The sequence below is a fragment of the Prunus dulcis genome, chromosome 6 (genome assembly GCF_902201215.1).
Source record: "Prunus dulcis chromosome 6, ALMONDv2, whole genome shotgun sequence".
In the NCBI taxonomy this organism is placed as follows: Eukaryota; Viridiplantae; Streptophyta; class Magnoliopsida; order Rosales; family Rosaceae; genus Prunus; species Prunus dulcis.
In genome coordinates this window covers 22,383,994-22,406,544 of record NC_047655.1, presented here as the reverse complement: position 1 = coordinate 22,406,544, position 22,551 = coordinate 22,383,994, and the positions used below count along the sequence as shown (strand labels likewise).

The following is a 22,551-nucleotide window of genomic DNA, read 5'->3' as shown; positions in this document are numbered from 1 at the left end:
AGATCCTTGATGATGATATTGATATGAGAGCTGGCAGTCTCTCCGGTACTATACTTGTAAACAAGAGATCGGACTTGAAGATCCTTGATCCTTGACATGTAAATAAGGACCTAGAGTTCCTTGATGATGTAACAGTACCGTATTGGTTAAAAGTGCCGTACACATGAATAATAACTGTACTGGCAAATGTACTGCACACATGAATAGATATGTATTCATGACTTGATGAATAGTACTATACATATGAATAGTGACGTATGCATAAATATTAACCATTTTGGGTAAACCGTCACTATATACAAAAGGGAACCTGCAGTTCCTTAAACTCATGGATGAGCAATTAAATGAGATGCCTAAGTTTCTCAAAATATGGACAATTATGTAAGGACTTGAAGTCCCGAAATATGTACAAAAAATTGTAAAAATGTCCATACCATGAGAATATGTGATTTTGGCCCGAAGTTCAAAATCTAAGGGGATTGAATGTCCATACCATGAGAATATGTGATTTTGGCCTGAAGTTCAAAATCTAACAGTGTTGAGAACCTAAAGTTCCAACAGTTAAATGGACAACCCTTGAGGTATTATTGCAAATTGTGGTACACCACATATTTCTTTGGCATAAGAAATGATGAATTTAATAAAGTTCGATTTTGTTATAATCGACACCTCAAGGAAGAAATATATTTTGTGAATTCCGGTTGTTAAGAATACACCGCGAAATGGATAATATCAATATAAACCTCAAATGATGAATTGAGGCTCCCCACATATTTTGTTATATCTGGGCCGGAAGCCCATGGATCCAAATATATGAGAGATCCCGAACTTGAGGTTGTGGGTATATAGTAGTTAATGCTCTTCACTACTATATTGCGATATTATCGTGGCTTTTACTCAATCCATATTTCATGTCCATTTGAAAAGGGCAAATAAATTCTGAGTTTGTGTTTAGCCCAGGCCAAAAGTTCCGGGCTACCATGCGTTGAAATATGAAATTTGGGAGAGTCGATGTGGTTATTTGAACCTATAAGGCACAAGGTTCCAAACCGTCATTTTGAAAAGACGTAAAAACCACAGGTGCAAGTTTAAGAACGTGCGCAATTATTATAACAGGAAAGGAGCATACAACATATAGATTTTTTCCACCTGCAATGAAGGTGCAGGCCCTGTAAAATCTATAAAATTACATTATGTTCTGGAAGCCTCTGAAGGAAGAGGACGACGCCTCTTAAGCTTAGCCATGAGCCTCTCGTGGTCTCCCAAAATTCTTTCATTGGAGACCTGCAGCATGTCTAGCCTTCTCAGTGTATCAACAGAGTACGAACTCACCAGTTTCAACAAGGCATTATTCTCTCCTTTAAGTTTCTCAACCTCCTGTTGAGACTCATGAAGCATTCTTTGAAGAGATGAATTTTCAGTTGTTAGCTTCTGAACCTCGTTTGCTCTAGCACGCAAACGATCAGCCATGTTAGAAACAGAAGCAGCACTCTGAATGCTAAAAGCCATTGAGTCATCAATAGCCTCTTCCTCAGACCTCCCTGTTAACAATATTTCATCCATTGGAGTAATGAAATTCCTAGCTACTATGACAGCAGTAGCATCATTCATCATCACAGAATCATTAACCGTGAGATGACGATTTTGGGATACAAAGGATGGACGCCAAACTTTGGCGTCACTGGTTGTTGTGGGAGCATCATTTAAATTGAAATAATTTGGGCAGGAAGAAGAGGAAGCCATTTTAAGAAGGTTTCGAAGAAAGTCTTACAAAAACTAAAGTTTCAGAAAATGAAGGAAGTTGAGTTGAAACGCAGTTGCTCCAATCAAGTTTTGCAAAGGCAATATCTATAGACGAAAATGTGGCAACATTTCCAGGATCCCAATATCTTCTCGGATCCCCATATTATCTTTTTCTTTCCCAGATTCCAAAACTTCACGCGGCCTCTAATAATGCCTGTCGGCACTTTCGGCGTTTTCAAGTATTATTTTCGTCAAAGCCGATCTTGCTTTGCGGATTTCACGGAGCTATTTTTTCAAAAGCACCCCGAGAATCTCGCAATTTTCCTATGGTTAATTTGAAATTCACCGGTTCTACCTATTCCTCTTATTTGTGTATAAATGTGTTACTAACGAAATTTTCTTTGCAGAAGACATCCAGTTTTCTCCATACCTAGTGATGCGATATCTACTTGTTTTTCTTATCAGTGAGCACTCAATATGCCCGAGAAGCAAGACTATCTATGATCATCCATTCAGGAAGCGAGACTATCCCTGATCACGTTTCCGCTACATCAGGGAACTGTGAAGGCGACCTTATGCTCTAATCTCCTGAGGTCCTTCTAGACTAGGAGAAATGAGAGCTTGTTTTCTGCTCCCACCAGCTTCCTTCCTTGATTGCTTACCTTACCTTGCAATCAATATCACAATTTTTGTATCTTTTCTTTCTTTTTATAACTCTCTGTTCATAAGGGATTTTATTTCTTTAGAACGAACATCCGAAGAAAGAATCCATGCGGTGATCCTAACTCTGAGGGTTATTTGTTTTTTGACAGAGAGAAGAATTGTGATTTTTGCTCTTGCAGGATATAACTAGATCATCAAGCGCTACATTATATTTACTGGGCCGATACGAGCTTGAATGATACTTGAGAAGAGTTTCTCCCACCTAAGGATGTAAGCAATACTTGCGTTATTTTATGCTTATATACTTATTTGATATTTTATCTTGAAAGGTAACCAAATGGGGAGATAAGTCCGTTCCAAAAGAATGGCTTGTATGTATCCATGAATTATTAATGCAAATTTTACAGATTGCAAGTTGGATACATTGATAATACACTGCACAGATTAAAGTCCCATAAGAACAAAATATGGGTATAGCAGTGATCAATATGATGCACGCCTGTTGCGTAGCAAATGATGTGGATTGAAGTCCCGAAAGGACAATCCTTTGACATGTCAATATTGATATTGTGCACGCCTAATGCGTAGCAAATTGTATGGGTTAAAGTCCCAGAAATTAATTGACATGTATGTATTAATCTGTGGCATGCCTGCAGCATGACAGATATATGGGTTCTAAATGTTCCAACTCCCTAAATGGAGATTATCCACGCCCTACTATAAAATAACGCTCCATTGGAGGTTATAATCCACATTCTCACATAATAAAAGCCCCCTGCAGTGGCTTGGGTACCCAAAAGCAAAGAAATGCTTATAATTGATGTATGCGCATGCACATGAGAATGGTGGGATCATGAATTGATGAATGACAAATTTTGATTTTGGAGTAGCTACTCAAATCATCAATGGGCTGTGTTGATTGGAACCACGTTCAATTATTAAATGTCGACAATATCATTGGCCAAAATGGAATGAGGTAATTCCATTATAGATAAGAATGAACGTGAAAGAACAAACCCACAGTACGAACCCCAAAATTGTTAATATTGAAAGTTATACTTGGGTGTTCGGAATAAAAGGGAATATACCTACTTTGTATGACACAATGTTTTTGGCATAAACAAGGAATGTTGGGTTTTCTCCATATTTATAGATTCAATTGTGCCCATTTATTGCACATTTACGGAGACCAACATGTTATCTTTAAGGGTTATTAAATGCACGGAGCATATTGCCAGAGGCGATTCCCTAAAGATGTATAAATAGCTAGGTTAAAGCTATATAATGTGTCATAAAGTATAATCCCTTAAATAAAATCATTGAAGGATTGAAATTGCATGAAGCAAGTCTGTGGACATGTGCCTGAAGCACAAAATCTGTACTCAATACTAATATGCATAAATTGCCTCAGTGAGTACATTAATATGTTTGCAACATATTAAAACTCCTGAAGAAATATTTGTCTCGGCTTGAAAATTGAGCATTATGCCAATGAGATTTTTGCTTATACTAGACTGGACATTGTATTTTCCAGATAAATCTCAGCTCCTCATCACCACATTAGGTTGATGTAAGACATATTTGATGCTATCTCTGCATAAAACCATATACGGGCATATTCTTTTCAAGTAAACTTACAAATAGCCCAAGTGTTGTTAGATATGCAGAATCTAAAAATTTCTATGATTTACATAGAGATAGCTCACTGGAAATATATTTACTACATGAATTGTTGGTGGCTACATCATTCACTCACTCCGAAAGATTCTCACTCCAAAAGATAGTCATGAAGACATCAGGGGAGATATTAATCAGGGGGAGCATCCAGAAGTATGCTATACAGATTGTTGTACTCTTCTTTCTTCCTTCCATCAGTTTTCTACCTCACTAGGTTTTCTCCAAGCAAAGTCTGATGAAGCAACTGACATATTATTTGTGGTCTCCAAGGGGGAGTGTTGTAAAGTATAAAGTAGTGGAGCCCACTTACTATTTGTTTGTAGACTTTGGTGCATGAGTTTATTGCACATTCACGGGCATCATTTCCTTAGCCTATAAATAAGACATTATTGTGCCTTTGCATGCACACCTCCAATTGAGAGAAGAATGAGAGTCAGGCAGAGAAGAGGAAGAGAAGGAAGAAAGAGGGTGAGTGAGTGGAGAGGAAAGAGAGCAGAGAGAAATTCTCCAAGAGAGAAAATTAAGTGAGCCACACATATTGTAAACTCTAAAGTTGTAGCCATATTATTTTATATAGTGAAAAAGTTACTGCTGCTGCTCTCCGAGGACATAGGCATAGCCGAACCTCGTTAAATGCTGTGTCTCATCTACTTTACGTGCAGCTCAAAATTCGCACATATCCCAGTCCATTTTATAACATAATTGTATTTCTATTTCCAAACAAAATGTTTAGTCAAATTGTATTATAATCCCCTTTCTCCTTTATTTAAAAAAAGTTTAACATTTTGTTTCCAAAATAAAGGTTTTATTTTAAGGCTAAAAAAAGAAAATAAGTAATTGGCGGAGAATATATTATTGCAACAAAAGAAATTGAAAACATAAAATTATTGCTAGTCAATGGAATAAATAATTATAAAAATACAAAATAATAATATTCCTCCAGTCTGTCTGTTCATTTAGTTATAGACCGAAAAAAGTTTTTTTAGTGTTATTCTCTTCGATCGCCAAATTACACAAGCAGCGATAATGGCTTCCCACCTATTGAGGCGCGCCCTCGGAAGCCGCTCGACCCAGTTTCTCTCCGGCGCCGCGAATCCTAGCCCTAGCCTTCTATCCTCTTCATCACCGTCATCACAAGCAGCTAGGGTTTTCTCGTCTGATTCCACTCCGATCCGTGCCACTCTCTTCCCCGGCGATGGTATCGGCCCCGAGATCGCCGAGTCCGTCAAACAGGTCCCTCTCCGATCTCTATCGCCTTCTTCTGTTCCAATTTTCCATTTGCGCGCCTTTATTTTGCATCAGAGTTGTATATTAATATCTGTATGTATGTATTGTATGTGTGCGTTCAGACATATATGCGCACACTTGCACTGGCATGCACTTGAAAGTTTAGGGTTTTGAAATCTTAGTGGAATTTAGATGTTTCATTGGATATTAGTCTGTTATTAAGATAATAATTTTTGGCTGGTCAAGTATTTTTGTCGTGTAGTACTAACATTAACGGTTTAGAGTTTGATGATTTGATTTGTTGTGAAGTTTGCTTCAATGGGAATTTCTTTTCCTGAATCGATCAGGGAGCTACCTCATCATAAAAATGCAAATTTAAAGAAGAGATCACATTTCCCAGAAAAATGTCGATAATTTAAATGCCGAATTCAGTTCTTGCATGATTAGGACAATGTCCTAGTTTAATAACTAATGGGTGCGTCATGGCTGTTGTTTGTATTTACTCTGTTATGGTTTCAAGTTCTGATTCAGTTCACAATTTGCGTGGGTGCAGGTATTCAGAGAAGCTGAAGTGCCAATTGAATGGGAAGAGCATTACGTTGGGGACCAAATTGATCCTAGAACTCAGAGTTTTCTAACATGGGAAAGTTTAGAATCGGTACGAAAGAACCGGGTAGGCTTGAAAGGGCCGATGGCCACACCAATTGGGAAAGGTCATCGTTCATTGAACCTTACTCTGAGGAAAGAACTTAATTTGTATGCAAATGTCAGGCCTTGTTACAGCCTTCCTGGATATAAAACTCGATATGACGATGTCAATCTTATCACTATTCGTGAAAATACAGAGGGGGAGTATAGTGGACTCGAACATCAAGTAAGTCTTTAAAGAATAAGCAGAATAACTTAGTCAGATATTTTTTATGTACATAAATTTGATTAAGTTCCTTGTTTTTGTGGTAGGTGGTGAGAGGTGTTGTTGAGAGCCTCAAGATCATAACCCGTCAGGCAAGCTTGAGGGTGGCTGAGTATGCTTTCCATTATGCCAAAACCCATGGAAGAGAGAGAGTGTCTGCGATACACAAAGCAAACATTATGCAGAAAACTGATGGTCTTTTTCTTAAGGTTTGCCAACTACATTCTAGTTGATTGTTTTCCCAAGTATACTCGTATCGAAACTGGTTTGATCTTTGCTTTCAGTGTTGTCGTGAGGTTGCAGAGAAGTACCCTGACATAAAATACGAGGAAGTCGTCATTGATAATTGCTGTATGATGGTATGGATAAATTTCCCTTTAAACTTGGGGAATTTTTTTATTTATTTAAAATTTGTATACTTTAGTATTTACTTTAAAGAAGGGGAAAAAAAACTATATATTAAGCACGTAGTTTGAGGGTTTTTGGAGGAAAAAACTAAGGTCACGCTAACTAATTGTTTTACCTTATGCAGCTTGTGAAGAATCCAGCACTTTTTGATGTGCTAGTCATGCCTAACCTCTATGGTGATATTATTAGTGACCTTTGTGCTGGGTTGATAGGGGGTTTGGGATTAACACCAAGGTATGGCTTAAAATATGCATTTTTAATTCCTTTCTGTAGTACGAACCAAAAATCATCTGACACCAATTGCCTTCCTATGCAGTTGTAACATTGGTGAGGGAGGCATTGCCCTTGCTGAAGCTGTACATGGTTCAGCACCTGATATTGCTGGAAAGGTGAGCATTCTTGAACCTTGTGATGTTCAATCTGCAGTGTATGTAATTAGTAATTACACAAGAAGTCCATTCAATACCCTCACCTACCCCATCCTGTCGTTTGGTATTTGGTAACTGTAGATGTGGTCCTATTTAAGAGGATTAGCATAAATTGATAATGAAAGCCATATTAGGATTGATATTGTTGAGTACATTTTATATGAATTGTTTCTTTTTTCAAAGGGTAAACTTATTAAGCTCTGCTTGTTTAGAAATAGGTTTTGTATGTATTAGTATAAATTTGCTGCCAAGTCATCCTTCTTTTGTTTAAATTTCATAGAACTTGGCAAATCCAACTGCTCTGCTTCTAAGTTCTGTTACAATGCTACGACATTTGGAGCTCCACGATAAAGCTGATCGGATCCAAAATGCAATCCTCAGCACAATTGCAGAGGGGAAGTTCCGAACAGCTGACCTTGGTGGCGCATCGTCAACTTCCGACTTTACGAAGGCAATCTGCGATCATCTTTGAGAGGATGATGCTTGGTAGGATTTGGGTTTTTTGGATTAGTAGTCAACAGATTATTGTGACTTCTTTTGGAGTCATGTTTTCAAACTTTTGTTTCGCGTTTCTTCAGTTGTTTCTGAAGGGGAATAATATCACTTCACTTGGATGATTACGAAGATATTTGTCCAGTCATGGAGAGGTTTGAAGGGCAAAAAGTGGAGAAACTAACATATTCACATATTTACATATTCATCTTCCTATGCAATATTTCTCAAAATAAACATTTTGTGTTCAAGGTGCCTTCTCAGAGAATCATTGTGCCATGGATCTTCTATGGTATTATTTTATTGTTCTGTCAAAATTTTTGGTGAAATAAGAACACAATAATATGAATCATATGATGTCTTTCCTATCTGTCTCCCTCTTAGCTTATATCCTAGATTTTTTTCGTTTTATTGTGTTTCAAGTTCAACTGTTTCCTCTGGTTCATCCACTTCTCCCATGTGGACAAATGTGTCAAAACAAACGCACACGAGTCCCCACATACACAAGTATGTTATATTGCAAAACGACCCCAAGGATCTTTTTCATAATTCATAATTCATGCACATTTGGATGTGGATCTTTCTTATAATAACTCAAATTTATTTTTTTATTACCTAGTTAACCAATTGTGTCGGTGGTTGATTTAACAAGGGATTATAGTTCACATGCTAGTTGAGTTGAGACCATAAGCAAAATATTACACAACTTGCTTTATAAAATATTTATAAAAAAAAAAAAAAAAAAGCCCAAAACAATTATTAGTAGACATGTTAGGCATCATTGTGTACTACAATAAGCAAAATAGCAAAGACCCACTAGTGGTTCGGAGCAATTGCTTACTCCCCAAATAGAGGTCCTTAGTTCAATTCCTAGCATACTATATTATATTATAAGACTCTCTTTGTAAGTCTTCAAATAGGCCTTGATATTCCATGATCCTGGATGAGGTAGCCTTCCCTACCCCCTTAACTTTTTTTCATTAAAAAAAGAAAGAAAGAAAGAATAATTTCTTACTTAATTCTTAACAAAATACGATAATTAACCAAAAAAAAAATCCCAAATAGTGGGAAAAGCATTTCCTAAGTGTGCGTGCCCAGTGGGTTTGGTTTGGTGAAATAGCGAGAGAGCCACTAACCCCACTTCACCGCAAAGGCACAGAAGGAAACCTCTCTACCTATATAAACCTACTCATTTGGCTCCCAACATACCATTACCAATATAGATCTGATCTCATTTCTGAATCTTGCTACTTGCTACTCTTTGTTAAACCCAAATCTTGAGCTTTAGCTCTCTCTCATTTCTTCTCCTCTCCAATGGCGTACGAAGGAATTCTATTGGGGATGGGCAACCCCCTCCTTGACATCTCCGCCGTCGTCGACGACGAGTTCTTGCAAAAGTACGTCGCTTTCTCTCAACCCCCTTTTGCTCAATCCTTAGATCCATGAAGCTTCTCCAAGCCCTCCAGCTGTTTGATCTATTGCTTAGCTTGAGCTTTTCTAGCGCAACTACGTAGTTTTAGCTCATGTTTTAAGCTTAGGCTTTCCACGCTGAACTAGAGGAACACGTAATTTGGGGTCCTGGGATTGATTTGAAACCTGATGTTGTTTGCTTTTGTGTAACAGATATGACCTGCAGCTCAACAATGCGATTCTTGCCGAGGACAAGCACCTATCCATGTAAGCAATTTAATCTTGTATCTAGGATGTGTACTTTTGTAGACTAGATATGAATCTGTTAGAGATTTTGTGGGCCATTATTTTTTGCTTAATTTGCCAATTCAAAGAGAGGGAAAGTGAACCGTGTGTTAGTTAAACTACATTGACATGACCAGTTGGAATTTAAAATGTGTTACTCTTTCAATTCAACAAATATCATACATGTACGCCTATGAACGAGTAAGGAGAGCTTAGGGTCTATATTTATCTAAAAGGTCTTCAACAGTTTCATTTATGTAAAATTAAAGTCATCCACTCTTCGATGCGACTGTGACACAATACTTTCTTGTTAGACATATCTTTAGCTGGATGAAATCTTGACCAACATGGATGTTTGTCTCAGGTATGATGAAATGTCTTCCAAGTATAATGTGGAGTACATTGCTGGAGGTACAGCATTGATTTTGCATCGCCTGGCTTTTCAAACAGTCTTGTTGTGGATATATTAAACTGATAAATACGTTCACAATGAGTTGAATTTGAACTTTTGATTTCTGCAGGTGCTACTCAAAATTCAATCCGGGTTGCCCAGGTACTTCATGAAATGTTTCTTGTGATAATTAAATTCGATCCTTTATATCCTTCATCAATTCACCACTGAGTGTATTTCTCTTTACCTTCTGCAGTGGATGCTTCAAATACCTGGTGCAACAAGTTATATGGGTTCCATAGGAAAGGACAAGTATGGGGAAGAGATGAAGAAGAACTCAAAACTTGCTGGCGTTAATGTAATTGTCTTCTTTGTTTCCTTCTGCATTATTCCTTATTTATGAATAAGGTACACATGCAAAGACAGGAACTCTTTTGCAGTTAAAAAAAGTAAAACTTCTTTTTCCTCTTAAATTGTCTCACCAACTTATATTACCTATTGCTGTTCTGAACTAGGTTCACTATTATGAGGATGAGTCTGCACCAACCGGAACCTGTGCTGTTTGTGTTGTAGGTGGTGAAAGGTCAGTTTAAAATCAAGCTTGTTTTGAAATTTCACATTATGCTTTCCAATTAACTAACTGTCCTCTAAATGTTAGTGTAGCTGTAAAATATACTTGTAATTTTCTGTCTAGTGGACTGACAATAATCGTGTGGTATGTATATGCAGGTCACTTATCGCCAATTTGTCAGCTGCTAACTGCTACAAGTTTGAGCATTTAAAAAGACCAGAAAATTGGGCTTTGGGTACCCTTTCAACCTTTGTGTTTTAGGTTTGTGATTCATTTCTCTAGTAATGCATTCTTCTGACCCGATTTCTCTGAAAAATCTTGATTGGACAGTTGAGAAGGCCAAGTACTTCTATATTGCTGGTTTTTTTCTTACTGTATCCCCAGACTCCATTCAGCTTGTTGCTGAACATGCAGCTGCAACTAACAAGGTTTGAAATATTATATCTTTGAAATTTCGTCTTGTTTTCTGCTCTCAATCGCGTTTGCAAGAAACAGTCTTGACCATTCCCTTTATCTGCAGGTTTTCTCAATGAACCTTTCTGCTCCATTTATCTGTGAATTTTTCAAGGATGCTCAGGAGAAAGTTTTGCCGTAAGTTCCTATCCTTTTTGTTACAGTAATAGAGTAATATGAACATACTGATGTAGGTGTGCCTTTTTTTATTTATTGAAATTTAGGTATATGGACTTTGTTTTTGGAAATGAGACGGAAGCTAGAACCTTTTCAAAAGTCCATGGCTGGGAGGTAATTGCCTAGTGCCAGACCACATTAATGGTTTCCACTCATAGTGTTAATTGATTCTGATTGATTGAGTTAACAGACTGATGATGTCGAGCAAATAGCTCTAAAGATCTCCCAGTGGCCCAAAGCATCAGGAACACACAAGAGGATTACTGTTATCACTCAGGGTGCAGATCCCGTAGTTGTTGCTGAGGATGGGAAAGTGAAAAAATTCCCAGTCATAAGGTTGCCCAAAGAAAAACTGGTTGATACCAACGGAGCAGGTATGTCTTGTGTAGCAGCTTGTAGGGCATTCTTGAAAGCATTAGCATAAGCATCCAAATGTTTGTCACGTAAGATTACGACTTTTATCAATGTTGCTCCATCAGATTAGTTAAAATAACAGAGACTAACAATTGAAATTGTGATTAACTTGTTATGTTGTTTTTGGTCTAGGGGATGCGTTTGTTGGAGGTTTTCTATCTCAGTTAGTTCAAGAGAAACCAGTTGAAGACTGTGTGAAAGCGGGCAACTATGCCGCGAATGTTGTCATCCAAAGGTCTGGCTGCACCTACCCAGAGAAGCCTGATTTCAATTAAGCCATTCCTTTTGTGTCTGTCTCCACTTCCCATGTGTTATTTAAAATTTTGATTGTTTAGAAGTCTATTTCTAGTATTCTATCTTTGTATTTGCTTATTAATTATTATAGTCATTTGGATGGACTATGCATCCGGAAATTGCCCACTAAACCTAGTTATTTGGTATGGGATTTTTAACCCCCAACCCTTTCTTTGAACAAGTGAGAAGAAATTTTATACGTTATATTGTGTTGAGGAATGCTAGCTACTTTCTCTCTGTCTTTCCTATTCAGTTTATCATCATCCAATTATTATGTTGGCCGCATTTCACAAAATAAACTTTGGGGATATCGTCCCATATTTGATCGCATTATACTTCTGGCCCATCATCAAGGATGATGAAAAATGGTCCAAGTACTTGCCCAATAAAAAAAGGGCCTAGGTCTCTAATAGGAAAGGTACTCCAAAAAAAAAAAAAAGAGTTTGAGAAGCTAATTTTAAAAGGTAATTACTATTTCTCAAATTTAATTTTTTCGACGTAGTAAAACCACAATATAATAGTTTTTACCCATAAAAAAACATCAATTTTCGAACGTCCTAAAGCATTGGCAAAGGTTGTTTTAATTTGTGACACTCACAGACTGCCTCATCAGACAAGACAAATTGGCTGATATGACCTTCACCTTGTATTCATCTCCCAGACGACGTCGTAGCTCTACAACACGACGCGTGTAGATTTTTCTCTGAGTGTTGTATCACACACCAATCGCTCGTGCTCTATCTCTCTCTCTCTCTCTCTCTCTCTCTCTCTCTCCTCACAAAGTCACAAGACAACTCACACCAACAATAAAAACAAAAACAAAAAACGCCGAGAAAAACAGAAGAAAAAAGAAACGTTTTTTTCGAAAAAAACCGCGATGAGCGATCAGCATCCACGGCTGAACCACCTGCGCAGCGCCGCCCAAGTCCTGAGACAAGCGACGACGTCGTTTGCCGGCAACCTCTTCACCTTCTTCTTCCTCTCCCTCCTCATCTTCTCCTTCCGTACGGTCGTCGAAAATGGGACCTACCTCCTCACATCCTTTATCGACCGCGACCCTTCTCTCAAGTCCCTCCTCTCCCGCCTCGATCTCGCCGGCGCTGCCAGCCCCAACCACCGCTCTTCCCGATCTCCGGCGGATTCCCCTTCTCCGGTCACCCTCCGCCGCCGCCACCGTCCATTTCTCCACCTCACCCGAGTCGGAACCCTAGACGACGACTTCTTCTCCGGCGACGACGACGACACTCGCTCCCAATTCGGCCCCAATCGCATCGCCCCTATCCTCATTTTCTCCTCCGCCTCTCACTCCACCTCCAAATTAGGGTTTAATGGAACTTACGGAACTAGGGTTTCTGAAATTGTCCGCTCCGGTCTCACGTTCAAAGCCGATAAATTCACCATTTCCGATGACAGAGCTGGAGAGGGAGATAGGGAAGGCAATAGCAGTGAAGGAGAGGAGAAAGGCGGTGATGAGGAATTGGATGATCGGGTCGTCGATTTGCAATTCTTCATCAAGGGATTGGAGCTGGGTCGCCGAGATGTGGCGACGTTGTTCTTTCTTGTGAGTTTCTTATCTGCAGCTTACGGTTGGGTAATTCTTGGGTTTCTTATTACGTATTCATGGGTTCTTGGCGTTGTGTTTACCACAGTTGTGAATGATCTGATCGGGAGGATTACTTCGTTTGTTGGTCTGGTTTGGGATGGGTCTAGACTGGGCGTCAAGAGGCTCTCTGGGTTCATTCTCATGAGGTGGGCGGTGAGAGATGCTCTCACTCAGCTTCTCGGCTTGTGGTATTTCGGGGAAATTGAGGACCAGTACTCATTTTTCAAACTTTTCATCAGGTTAAAGTTGATGCCTTTTTCGGTTATGCCTCCGTGGATTCGAGGTTATGAGAAGGAGATTTCTGGGTTTCTGTTAATGTGGTTCGTGTTGGATACATTGGTGGCATTCGTATTTGCTGTCGATGCTTGGGTTGCCATAGTGGATTCGAGGAAGAATGGAAGGGAGATTGTCAAGGAAGGATGTTATTTGATGCTGTCAATGTTGCACCAAGCTATCCAGATTAAGTGTTTGGAAGCTATATTTTGTGGGTCATCTGTAAGATGGATTGTAGCTCGAATTTGTGGAAAATCTTTTGCCAAGCTTTTTCAGGCGACTGTGGAAGTCTACTTTATGGTGGCTTGGCTGATATTTTACTTTGCAGCGAGGGCGAGGTGTAGGGATGCTAGTTCTCAGGGGGATAGGATCGGAGCGCTAGATTGAGAGCCTTAGATGATACTTGTGAGTAAATGGCTGGCAGTTTCTCTTGCAGGCTTCAGTTGTAACACTACATTCCGGGTAATCTTTCAGTGCTCTGTGTGTTCCTGCTTTGGATTCCCTGATATTCAGCACTGCTATTGTTTAGTGTAGTCGCTAGACAATGTTGTTGTATGTAATGTATCAGAGAGCAGTATACTACTTGTGTATTACCTTGCACAGGAATCCTTCATGTGTAAATGACATTGCAATCATTGTTTTAATTCCCTGTATTGCATGCTCCTTTTGTTGATGATAATGAAAGCAATTCATAATCGTCATTGTAAGAGTTACTTAGATTGTTACAGCATTCAGCCTTCATTTTTTCGGTTGTTTTTGTTATAGAGGAATTTCTTTTTGAATGATACTGTTCTGTTTTCATTTTGGTTATAAACATTGTACAGGATTTGTGAATGCACCTTAATTTACTTTATGGGCCACCGTATAGGTATGTATTAGTGTTCGTGTTACAGTAAGCTAAATGTGATGAGATGAGAAAAGTAGATAACCTTTGTGAGAGTACATAAGTGTGCATTCTTGAGGTGTTTTATGTATATAAATGAGTCTAGGGTCATATGAAATATGCATTGAGCTATCAAGAGCTTTCATTATACGGTCTATATTCATTATGTGCAGTGAGGCAACTTGTATAATTTCATGATGAGATTGTAGAAGATGGACAGGCTTTATCTTGTAAGAGCCTAATAGATAGGCTCGCTGCTGCCAAGCAATTCCCTTGCGGTGATGACTGATGAACAATCCATTAATGACGTAGGGATTGATCCACTAAGACTGGATCAAGAAAGATTAGTGGGTTTTAATCCAGTACTTTATTTGATTGGTTCATAGCATGCCCAGTCTCGTCAAACTAACATAGAATCGGATTCATTATAGCTTTGAAGTTGACTTCCAACATCTTGTTAAATTGATAGGGTTTATGTTTGGATGGTATGCTAAAAGGGCCTTTGAGAAGTAATCAGTTTTCAATATTTTTAAGTCATCTGAGCCATGTACAGTATCTTTAATTGGTAGCCTTCCTCTTTGGAATTTTATGGCAAGAAAGCAGCTCTTGGAAGGTCTTTTGCAACTTTGGCTTGAAACCTGGAAAATAAAAGGCAATGACTTGCTGTTCACTGGATCTGCAGATCCCACACTGTTAACAAAGAACTGACTGTATATTTATTTACTTCAAAAGATAATAATAATACTAGAGACAAAAATATATTAAAAAATCTCAAATTTTAGGCACCAACTAATATGGAACATGAAATGACTGTTATTTTAATATCTCAGTTAAAATAATATTATCAAATCCAATGCTGCCACATGGAATAACTAATGGAACAATGAATAAAAGAGGAAGAAGGGATCTGGAACACTGCTGATACAGGGTAGGAATTCAATGACATAAAATCTCAAATATATGATGTTCATATGCTGCAATTTTAAATTACTAAATCACTAAAAAGTCCTCATTCCCATGATTATGGTTTCAAATATAGCCAGTAATTTGTTGGGTTCCATTTAATTCAGACATCAAAACCTCCATTGCTTCTTCTTCTTTTTTTTTTTTGGTCTTTTTTGGTTAAATAAATGCAACCAGCAACCAGTCAACCGCTTTGCCAATGGCCAAAATGTAGACTGAGCTCACTCACAAATATGCATCTAGTTTCTGAGTGCTCTTGCATTGCATGAGCAACTGAAAATTTTGGCCCACTTAAAAACTGTGACAAGTTGGTCTCAGTTAGTTGGCTGGTTGGTTCTGGTCCTGCTGAGATCCGGTGTGCATCAAATTTTAGCTCTGGTGTACTTAGTTTGGACCACTTCACTTATGTTTGTTTCATATGCGCCGTGCTTATAAAAAAACAGCACAAGTTCTGAGCAAGTAAGCAGAACAGAATTTACTATTCTTGAACTGAATTACATTGGTGACCTAGAACATATTAAATGTTTTACAACTCTACATATTGTACAACAATAAGGCTGCATATCTGCTGATTTGCATTATTATTGGAGCACAGACCTCATGAATCAATTAAATACTTCAGTGTTGTCTGTTAGTACCGAACTGAATTCTCAAAGACACAGAGGAAACCTTCGATCAACCGGAGAGCTAGCGCATAGAACAACATCGAGGAAAAGACTCTCGTCGCACGGGATATAGAGTTTCGAATCAGCATGGAAATCGTATTCTTCTCGAGCTTGATCGAGCAATGCCCTAAAGAGAGGGTGATTAACTAAGGTGACTTTGATCACAAACCTCTTCTGGTTCTCACCCACATAGACTACTAAGTGACCCTTTGGGACATCTTTTGGGATTGAGTTTTCTTCATGCATGGAAGACCACAAAGCCCATTGACAGCAATTCTCACAGCATGAAGAAGAAGGTAAGCTCCCTCTACTTCCCATCTTCCTCCACTTGTTTGCACACACCCTTACAAACTTCCCCTTCATCATGTTTATATGCATACACACAGAGGGAGAGAGAGAGAGAGAGAAGAGAACTGAAATAGATGGGTTGGTTTATTTTGCACGAAGGTGAAAGGTATATATATAGGTGTGGAAGAGGAGGCACTATTTTGGAGCATTAAATGGTTGACATGATAGGCTATAGCTAAGAGAGGGAAGGGAAGCTGAGAGAGATGATATTTCTTTTTTCTTTTTAAATGTGATCAAATTATATAACTTTGCACTACCGTGCTGTACCCTTCACTCCTTTAATATAAATGCATCTTGATACGAAATTGTACGAACATGCATCTCAAAGATTATAAAATCATACATAAATAAACATGCCACACTGTGAGCAGTCATTTTTTTCTTCTCTCTCTTAAGAAAGATGGTGCTTGAAGTGATTTTTCGAAGTTCTCAAACTTAAAGACCCCACAGGTTGGGAGTGGAAAAGATAAGATATGAAACTAAGGATGGGATAAGCTTCTTGGACAAAGTGTGTGCGATCCCACTTATTTGTAATGCCATGATTTTTTGCTGAATTTAATATATGAATCTGCCAAAAAAAAGAAAGAAAAAGGAAACATCTCCATAAAAAACCACTAGTGCAGTGAGATTAGATTGTGTTCCTTTTGTGTACATCATCAAGTGCAAGCAACATTCTTTTAGCTGTAACACAAGATATTATTTTACCTATTGTTTTGCTTAGTGTGTGAGTTGAAGATGATGGTCGGCTAATGAGAAAGCCAATTACAAGTAAAAAGTTTCTGATATTCCTTCCTGCTCTGCTGTAGATCACATTTGGGGTAAGATATATGGGATATGAGCTAAGGCATTTGCTTTTTTTTATTTTATTTATTATAATAATTATTTCCCACTTAGTTGCATTCAAGATTTGATCAGGATCAGCAGCACTAATTTGTTGCTTTTTTATCACTTCTTGCACCATGTACCATCCGTACGTACAACATTGTTGCTCTGCAGTCTTAATATCCTGTGAGTATCTTTGCTGTTTAGATTTTGGATAAGTTTTTGAGTATCTTTGCAGTCTGACTTTCTAAGCAGGAGATGGGCTATGCGTAGCAGAAGGGATGGATGGATGTATCCTGGGTTGCAGAGCATAAAATGGGACTCACATTTTATAATCTTATAGAAAGAAAATTCAATTCTCGATTGTTGTAACATTCTCCATTTCCTCGCCAACCAAAATGGGATCCGTTTTAAGGTTTCTCTAAGAAATAAGCGCATAGATGATCAATATTTATGCATAAACAATGGTATTTTAACGATGACCTAAGTCGAGGGAAATGCTCTATTTTCAGACTCTGAAAATGAACAATTAATCATGTTAGTTCTTAATAGTATAAGCATCTCTTTCACAACATAAGTTTGGCACGAAAAACTTACCATAGAAACTATACAAGTCCTCAAATTAGGTCCTACCACTTTGTTGATAAATAAATATTACCGTCTTGCATGGAGATACAAGTTTAGGCTTAAAGATTAGCCAGACACTTTCTAGGTACCCATATATGTGATTTTCATAGCATCCTCTGGCTAGTTATTGTGGAGTTACATACAGGCAGCTAAGAGACCACTTCAGTCAAATCAAGCCATTTCATAAAATATAAATTTGAAAAAGCAAGCAAATAGTGAAACGGTGCAGTTTGTTGTGGATCCTGTGGTTGTGATTCTGAGTGGGTTCAGATGTTTGAAGTTTATTTGCTGAGAGAGAGAGAGAGAGAGAGAGAGAGGAGCCAGCACACTGATTCATCCCCTGGAGACAAAGTTTGCTGTGCTAGGTTGGTTGAAAGGCATAGTTCCTCACTCTGTCCAATCATTTTTGACTAAAAACTACCAACAGTTCTGCTGCAGACATGGAGAGGGAGTGGAAGAGAGTTAATATCTTTGAAAACTCTCAAGATCCAGCTATCAAAATAAAAGTAAAGATAGAAATCAACTTCCATTTGTTGAGGACTTTTAAATCAACATGTACAAGCTTTAGGTAATGTGAGAAAGTTATATTACGTTGTACAAATTGCTATGTGCTTGTTAGTAGGAAACCATTTTATTCATATATTTCATTGTGATGACACTACAAAAGATATTGAGTTAACCAATATTGAGTTTAGTGACATTCATTTTTCACTTTCTTAAAGATTGTCGTGAATTCAAATCTCATGAACGAACTTGTTCTCCTGAATTCAAATCTCATGATCATACATCTTGAAAGCATATTAAGATGGTGGGTCATGAGGGTGGGGGAGCTTAGCAAAGGGACATGGAATGGTGCACATGAGGTCGGGCCAATATGGCTCACGGGTGAGTGAGAAGTTGAGAAGTGAGAGAAGGGTTGAGAAGTTGGTGACACCTCAAGTAACCCTAACTCATATTTGGCAAGATCAGCAATGATTTGATTTGAATTGGAATCTATCTCCCTCCATGTGTAGTCGTCAGCTCTTCTTAGCTGTCACTCCTGCCACTTCGATTTCCGACTTCACTTTCAACTACCTCCTCCCATCCCTTCCCATTAATTCCTTCCCATGCTTCCTCTCGGGAAGCAATGCTCTGATTTTTTTCTTCTTCTTCTTCTTTTCCCCTTTTGTGTGTTTACTAGATATTTTCACTCGTTTCACCCACCTAATTTTGGAAACAACTTACATATCACGGGTGTATATCTTTTTCGTTTGTCTTTCTCCTTACGTAGTGTGTCATCCGTGAAGAAAGACAAGAACTTACACTACGCTTCTCTTCAAAATTTACAAGACTTTTCAACAATAACATTACCTCTCAATCAAATGGTACATATAAAGTCTCTACACCCAAATTGGGTTTCAGCTCTCCTTAGACCACAAAAGAAAAAAATGACACATAAAAAGAGAGAGAGTTGAGAAAAGAAACTGAATCCACCTACTCTACTCACCCACTCAAGACATAAAACCCATCTCTCCACTAGTGAGAAGAAGCTACGTATTATTTGTCATTTTACATTATTTTATAGACTATTTATTTGTACTGGGATAGCAAGTCAGCCTCAATGAATGTTGAACTAGAATTGACCAAACCTATACATTCAAGAGGTTCCATACATACAGTGATAATGTTGAGCTATTTTGAACACTAGGTTAGCTGGTTCTGGCAGTGTTGGTGGGACAATATATAATAGCTTACATGTTCAGTTAATGTTGTTCAAACATTACGTAACTGAGTTTGCCAAATTTCATTGTATTCATTTCTTGCACACACACCTATTGTTGTAGTAAAAATTGGCTCAAAATGTATAACATAATGTGCGTTCGTTAGTATACATGTAGAGCTCATAATGCATTAACGGTTGAGAGTCGCCTACTTGTACGCGCATAATTAACACAATCACAAATCATTACAACAAACCTCGAATACACAAAATTCAATACACATAAATGGACTGAACAATTACATCAAACCTCAAATACACCAAAGTGAATACAAGTAGTGAAAAAAAAAACATACCATTTCATAAAGCCTCAAGCACAACTTTATCAATCATTGTGAAGGTTTTGCTTATCATCTTTTGCGAAAGAGAAAAAACATTGTCAAGGGCTAGAATGCATGTGGAGTCCCACCTGTGCATGATAGCTCTACCCGTTTCTATATGGCCATGGGAGGAACACGATGATCTGACAACATGAACGCATGCATAACAGATAAGTAAATTTAATGGATGTGACAAATAACACATAATTTGAAGAAATATGGCCATCCAAATTCTATATCCACAAAACATGTGATTTCTTATCTAGGTTGTAGAAATGCAGCTGGATCATCATCATCATCATATATATATATATATATATATATGAGTTTGGACTAGCACTAGCCATTCCAAGCACAAACACTTGGATTGAACCTGATGCATTAGCCATTCCAAGCGCACACACTACCACTCCGAGCTTGCACCGAAATAAAACTAGTCGTCGTCGTGCCTACCCTTTTGAATATTAAAAGGGGGAAGAACCCAACCCAACACAGGATTACTTGACATTACTTGCTTATGGCCCAAAGATCCATTTCTGAATTTGCTCTGCAATGGATCATCAGATCTTTGGGCTAGTTTCACAATCAAGTGGCCCATTGTGCAAGCAATCACAATCTCATGGAAGTTGCTCTCCTGGAGCCCTTTTCTTTGTTTGTTGTGTGTGCAAAGGACTGGTTAGATTGAAGTGGTTAATATCTTCCAAATTGAATATGGAGATATTTATCGTTGGGATTAGGACGTTGAAAGTGGACGAGGGGCACATGTTGCTTTTGTATTTGTTTTCCAAAACCGTTCACAAAGAAAAAGAAAATTAGTGGTTTTATTTCCCAAACCCAACTTGATCTTTGGGCTATAGTAAAATCTTAAAATTACCTGTCACCAATCCAATTATCAAATTTTCAATGGCAATGAATTTCAAAATTTGTCCCACTTTCACAAAGTGGAGGAACAAATCTACTGCCTAACAGTTAGAGATTCTCTTCAAAATAATTAACTTATCTTTCTTCTCTTAATAATTACGGTTTCATTCCTTATTATTTAACTATTTCTGTCAATAGCAGTGTGATTTGTGTGCATAAATTTTTTTTTTTGTATTTTTTTATAAATTATTTTTATATATGTATCAAATTGTGATTTATTAAAAAAAAAAAAAAAATCTCCTTATTGAAAATGAGGCAAACAGTACCTTGATGTAATACTAGTTCTCACTCTCTTATTATATTTTCTTTTGCAACAACAATATTAGATAATAATAAAAAATACAAAATCTGTAATCCCAGTTGACAACTTGGCAAGAAACATCTAGACTGATGGCCTAATTCTGAATTTTGTATGGCAATATATATTCATGATTTGACATCTTAAAGTGACCCAAACAGCAAAACCATCATGCTGGATTGACTTAATTTGTGTTGTTGAATAAAATAATATAATGCCACTTGAAAGGTGGGATTTTCCTATTGAGGCAGCTAAGTGGACAAGAAGCGCTCTCAACCATCATTAACAGAGCCTTATATTAATTTTTTAAAATTTATAAGCTGGTAAATTATATAGAAACCCACTCAATCTTGCCCCGTATTTGGTGGAGACCCCATAATTAATTACTCATTTTAATTTCAACCGAAATCGTTATTTTTTAAGAAAATTCACTATTATACCCAATATAGGAACTCAAATTATAAAAAAATCTATATTAAATGGACTTTAGAAACACACTTAAAGCTCATTTACAACATAACAAAAAGGCTTTTAAATTTTTTTAAATTACAAAACTACCGTTGATTTCTTAAAACAAACTCAACCCAAAATCCTCATAAAAAAGCCTAAAACACTCAATAAGGCATCAAAGTAATTTAATAATCAAATTTAAATTCAATAGGGCCAATTGTCATTTTTTGAAGTTTTTTTTTTTGTTTGTTTATAGAAATTACAGTGTAAGATTTATTTATAATTTTAGTGCTAATAATGGGTATATGACTAAATATCTCTATTTTTTATTCCTCAGTTCCTCTATATAAAGCAGCATACTCTCCCGAAAAAAAAAAACCACCTCACATTCTCTCTTCATCTATTTCCACTTGGGTTTTTGTGACGAAATTGAACCTCTAAACTACCACAAACCCTTTGCTCAAAAATCAAAGTTGTATACAAGTTTATGTTCAAAAACCTTTGCTCTAACTAATAGTACCAAGTTTTGAAATGAAGGTGGTGGCATTCTTTTTGGTTGTGATGTTCATGGCCAGCTATTGCTTGGCAGCAGGGCCAAGGAGGGCTATGTTGGGACGAACGTATGGACAAGAAGAGCAGCCACACAGGCATGTCGAAAGCGGAAAATCCATGGAAAATAGCATTGGAAAGTACCCAAGAAGCAGTTTGGACAACCACAATGTCGACAACCACCACAGCATACCTAGACAGCATTTCAATGACCCCAATGGCTCTTCTCAAGGAGATGGTGGTGATGGTGGAAATGGGTAAATAAAAGCTGGTCCTGCATGGATGGGAAATCCTATGTGATGTTAGTTTGGTGTGAACACTAGTTATTAGCTCTACTTGGGCTTTGGTATATTCTCCTATAAGCTTTTGTATGGATGGTGATTTGCGCTTTGCCTGTAATCTTATAAAAATTATCTGGTATAGTCTGGAGTCCGACAGCGATTTATATAGTTGAATTGTGTTATAGTCAGTCGCCCACGCGTAAGAATAATTCCTGACCATATCACATAAATGGTGAGAAATTG

At 37.7% G+C, this 22,551-nt stretch overlaps 4 protein-coding genes across 4 annotated transcripts; 3 read left to right on the top strand and 1 right to left on the bottom strand.

Moving 5' to 3' along the window:
* The first annotated feature begins 5,039 nt into the window (after window positions 1–5,039).
* LOC117629861 (isocitrate dehydrogenase [NAD] catalytic subunit 5, mitochondrial) lies at window positions 5,040–7,919 on the top strand. The gene is made up of 8 exons (XM_034362510.1): window positions 5,040–5,316; window positions 5,864–6,184; window positions 6,271–6,432; window positions 6,508–6,582; window positions 6,756–6,865; window positions 6,948–7,020; window positions 7,340–7,545; window positions 7,638–7,919. Exons 1-7 carry the CDS (start codon window positions 5,110–5,112, stop codon window positions 7,529–7,531), a joined length of 1,140 nt encoding a protein of 379 aa, XP_034218401.1. The 5' UTR covers window positions 5,040–5,109; the 3' UTR covers window positions 7,532–7,545; window positions 7,638–7,919.
* A 692-nt stretch (window positions 7,920–8,611) lies between these two features.
* Window positions 8,612–11,774, top strand: LOC117629862 (adenosine kinase 2). The gene is made up of 12 exons (XM_034362511.1): window positions 8,612–8,948; window positions 9,175–9,228; window positions 9,611–9,657; window positions 9,768–9,799; window positions 9,894–9,995; window positions 10,153–10,220; window positions 10,367–10,443; window positions 10,539–10,636; window positions 10,729–10,799; window positions 10,886–10,952; window positions 11,029–11,212; window positions 11,385–11,774. The coding sequence occupies exons 1-12, from the start codon at window positions 8,866–8,868 to the stop codon at window positions 11,525–11,527; spliced, it is 1,026 nt and encodes a 341-aa protein (XP_034218402.1). The 5' UTR covers window positions 8,612–8,865; the 3' UTR covers window positions 11,528–11,774.
* A 529-nt stretch (window positions 11,775–12,303) lies between these two features.
* Window positions 12,304–14,207, top strand: LOC117632960. The gene has a single exon (XM_034366610.1). The coding sequence runs from the start codon at window positions 12,424–12,426 to the stop codon at window positions 13,807–13,809; it is 1,386 nt and encodes a 461-aa protein (XP_034222501.1). The 5' UTR covers window positions 12,304–12,423; the 3' UTR covers window positions 13,810–14,207.
* Window positions 14,208–15,918: 1,711 nt separating this feature from the next.
* On the bottom strand, window positions 15,919–16,299 carry LOC117630473 (indole-3-acetic acid-induced protein ARG7). The gene has a single exon (XM_034363184.1). The coding sequence runs from the start codon at window positions 16,297–16,299 to the stop codon at window positions 15,919–15,921; it is 381 nt and encodes a 126-aa protein (XP_034219075.1).
* Window positions 16,300–22,551: the final 6,252 nt, after the last annotated feature.

Coding starts and splice junctions, on each gene's coding strand:
- LOC117629861 (XM_034362510.1), top strand. CDS start 5,110: ATGGCTTCCCACCTATTGAGGCGCGCCCTCGGAAGCCGCTCGACCCAG. Junction 5,317..5,863: donor TCGCCGAGTCCGTCAAACAG/GTCCCTCTCCGA, acceptor GCGTGGGTGCAG/GTATTCAGAGAAGCTGAAGT. Junction 6,866..6,947: donor GGTTTGGGATTAACACCAAG/GTATGGCTTAAA, acceptor CTTCCTATGCAG/TTGTAACATTGGTGAGGGAG.
- LOC117629862 (XM_034362511.1), top strand. CDS start 8,866: ATGGCGTACGAAGGAATTCTATTGGGGATGGGCAACCCCCTCCTTGAC. Junction 9,996..10,152: donor CAAAACTTGCTGGCGTTAAT/GTAATTGTCTTC, acceptor GTTCTGAACTAG/GTTCACTATTATGAGGATGA. Junction 10,444..10,538: donor ACCAGAAAATTGGGCTTTGG/GTACCCTTTCAA, acceptor TTGATTGGACAG/TTGAGAAGGCCAAGTACTTC.
- LOC117632960 (XM_034366610.1), top strand. CDS start 12,424: ATGAGCGATCAGCATCCACGGCTGAACCACCTGCGCAGCGCCGCCCAA.
- LOC117630473 (XM_034363184.1), bottom strand. CDS start 16,299: ATGATGAAGGGGAAGTTTGTAAGGGTGTGTGCAAACAAGTGGAGGAAG.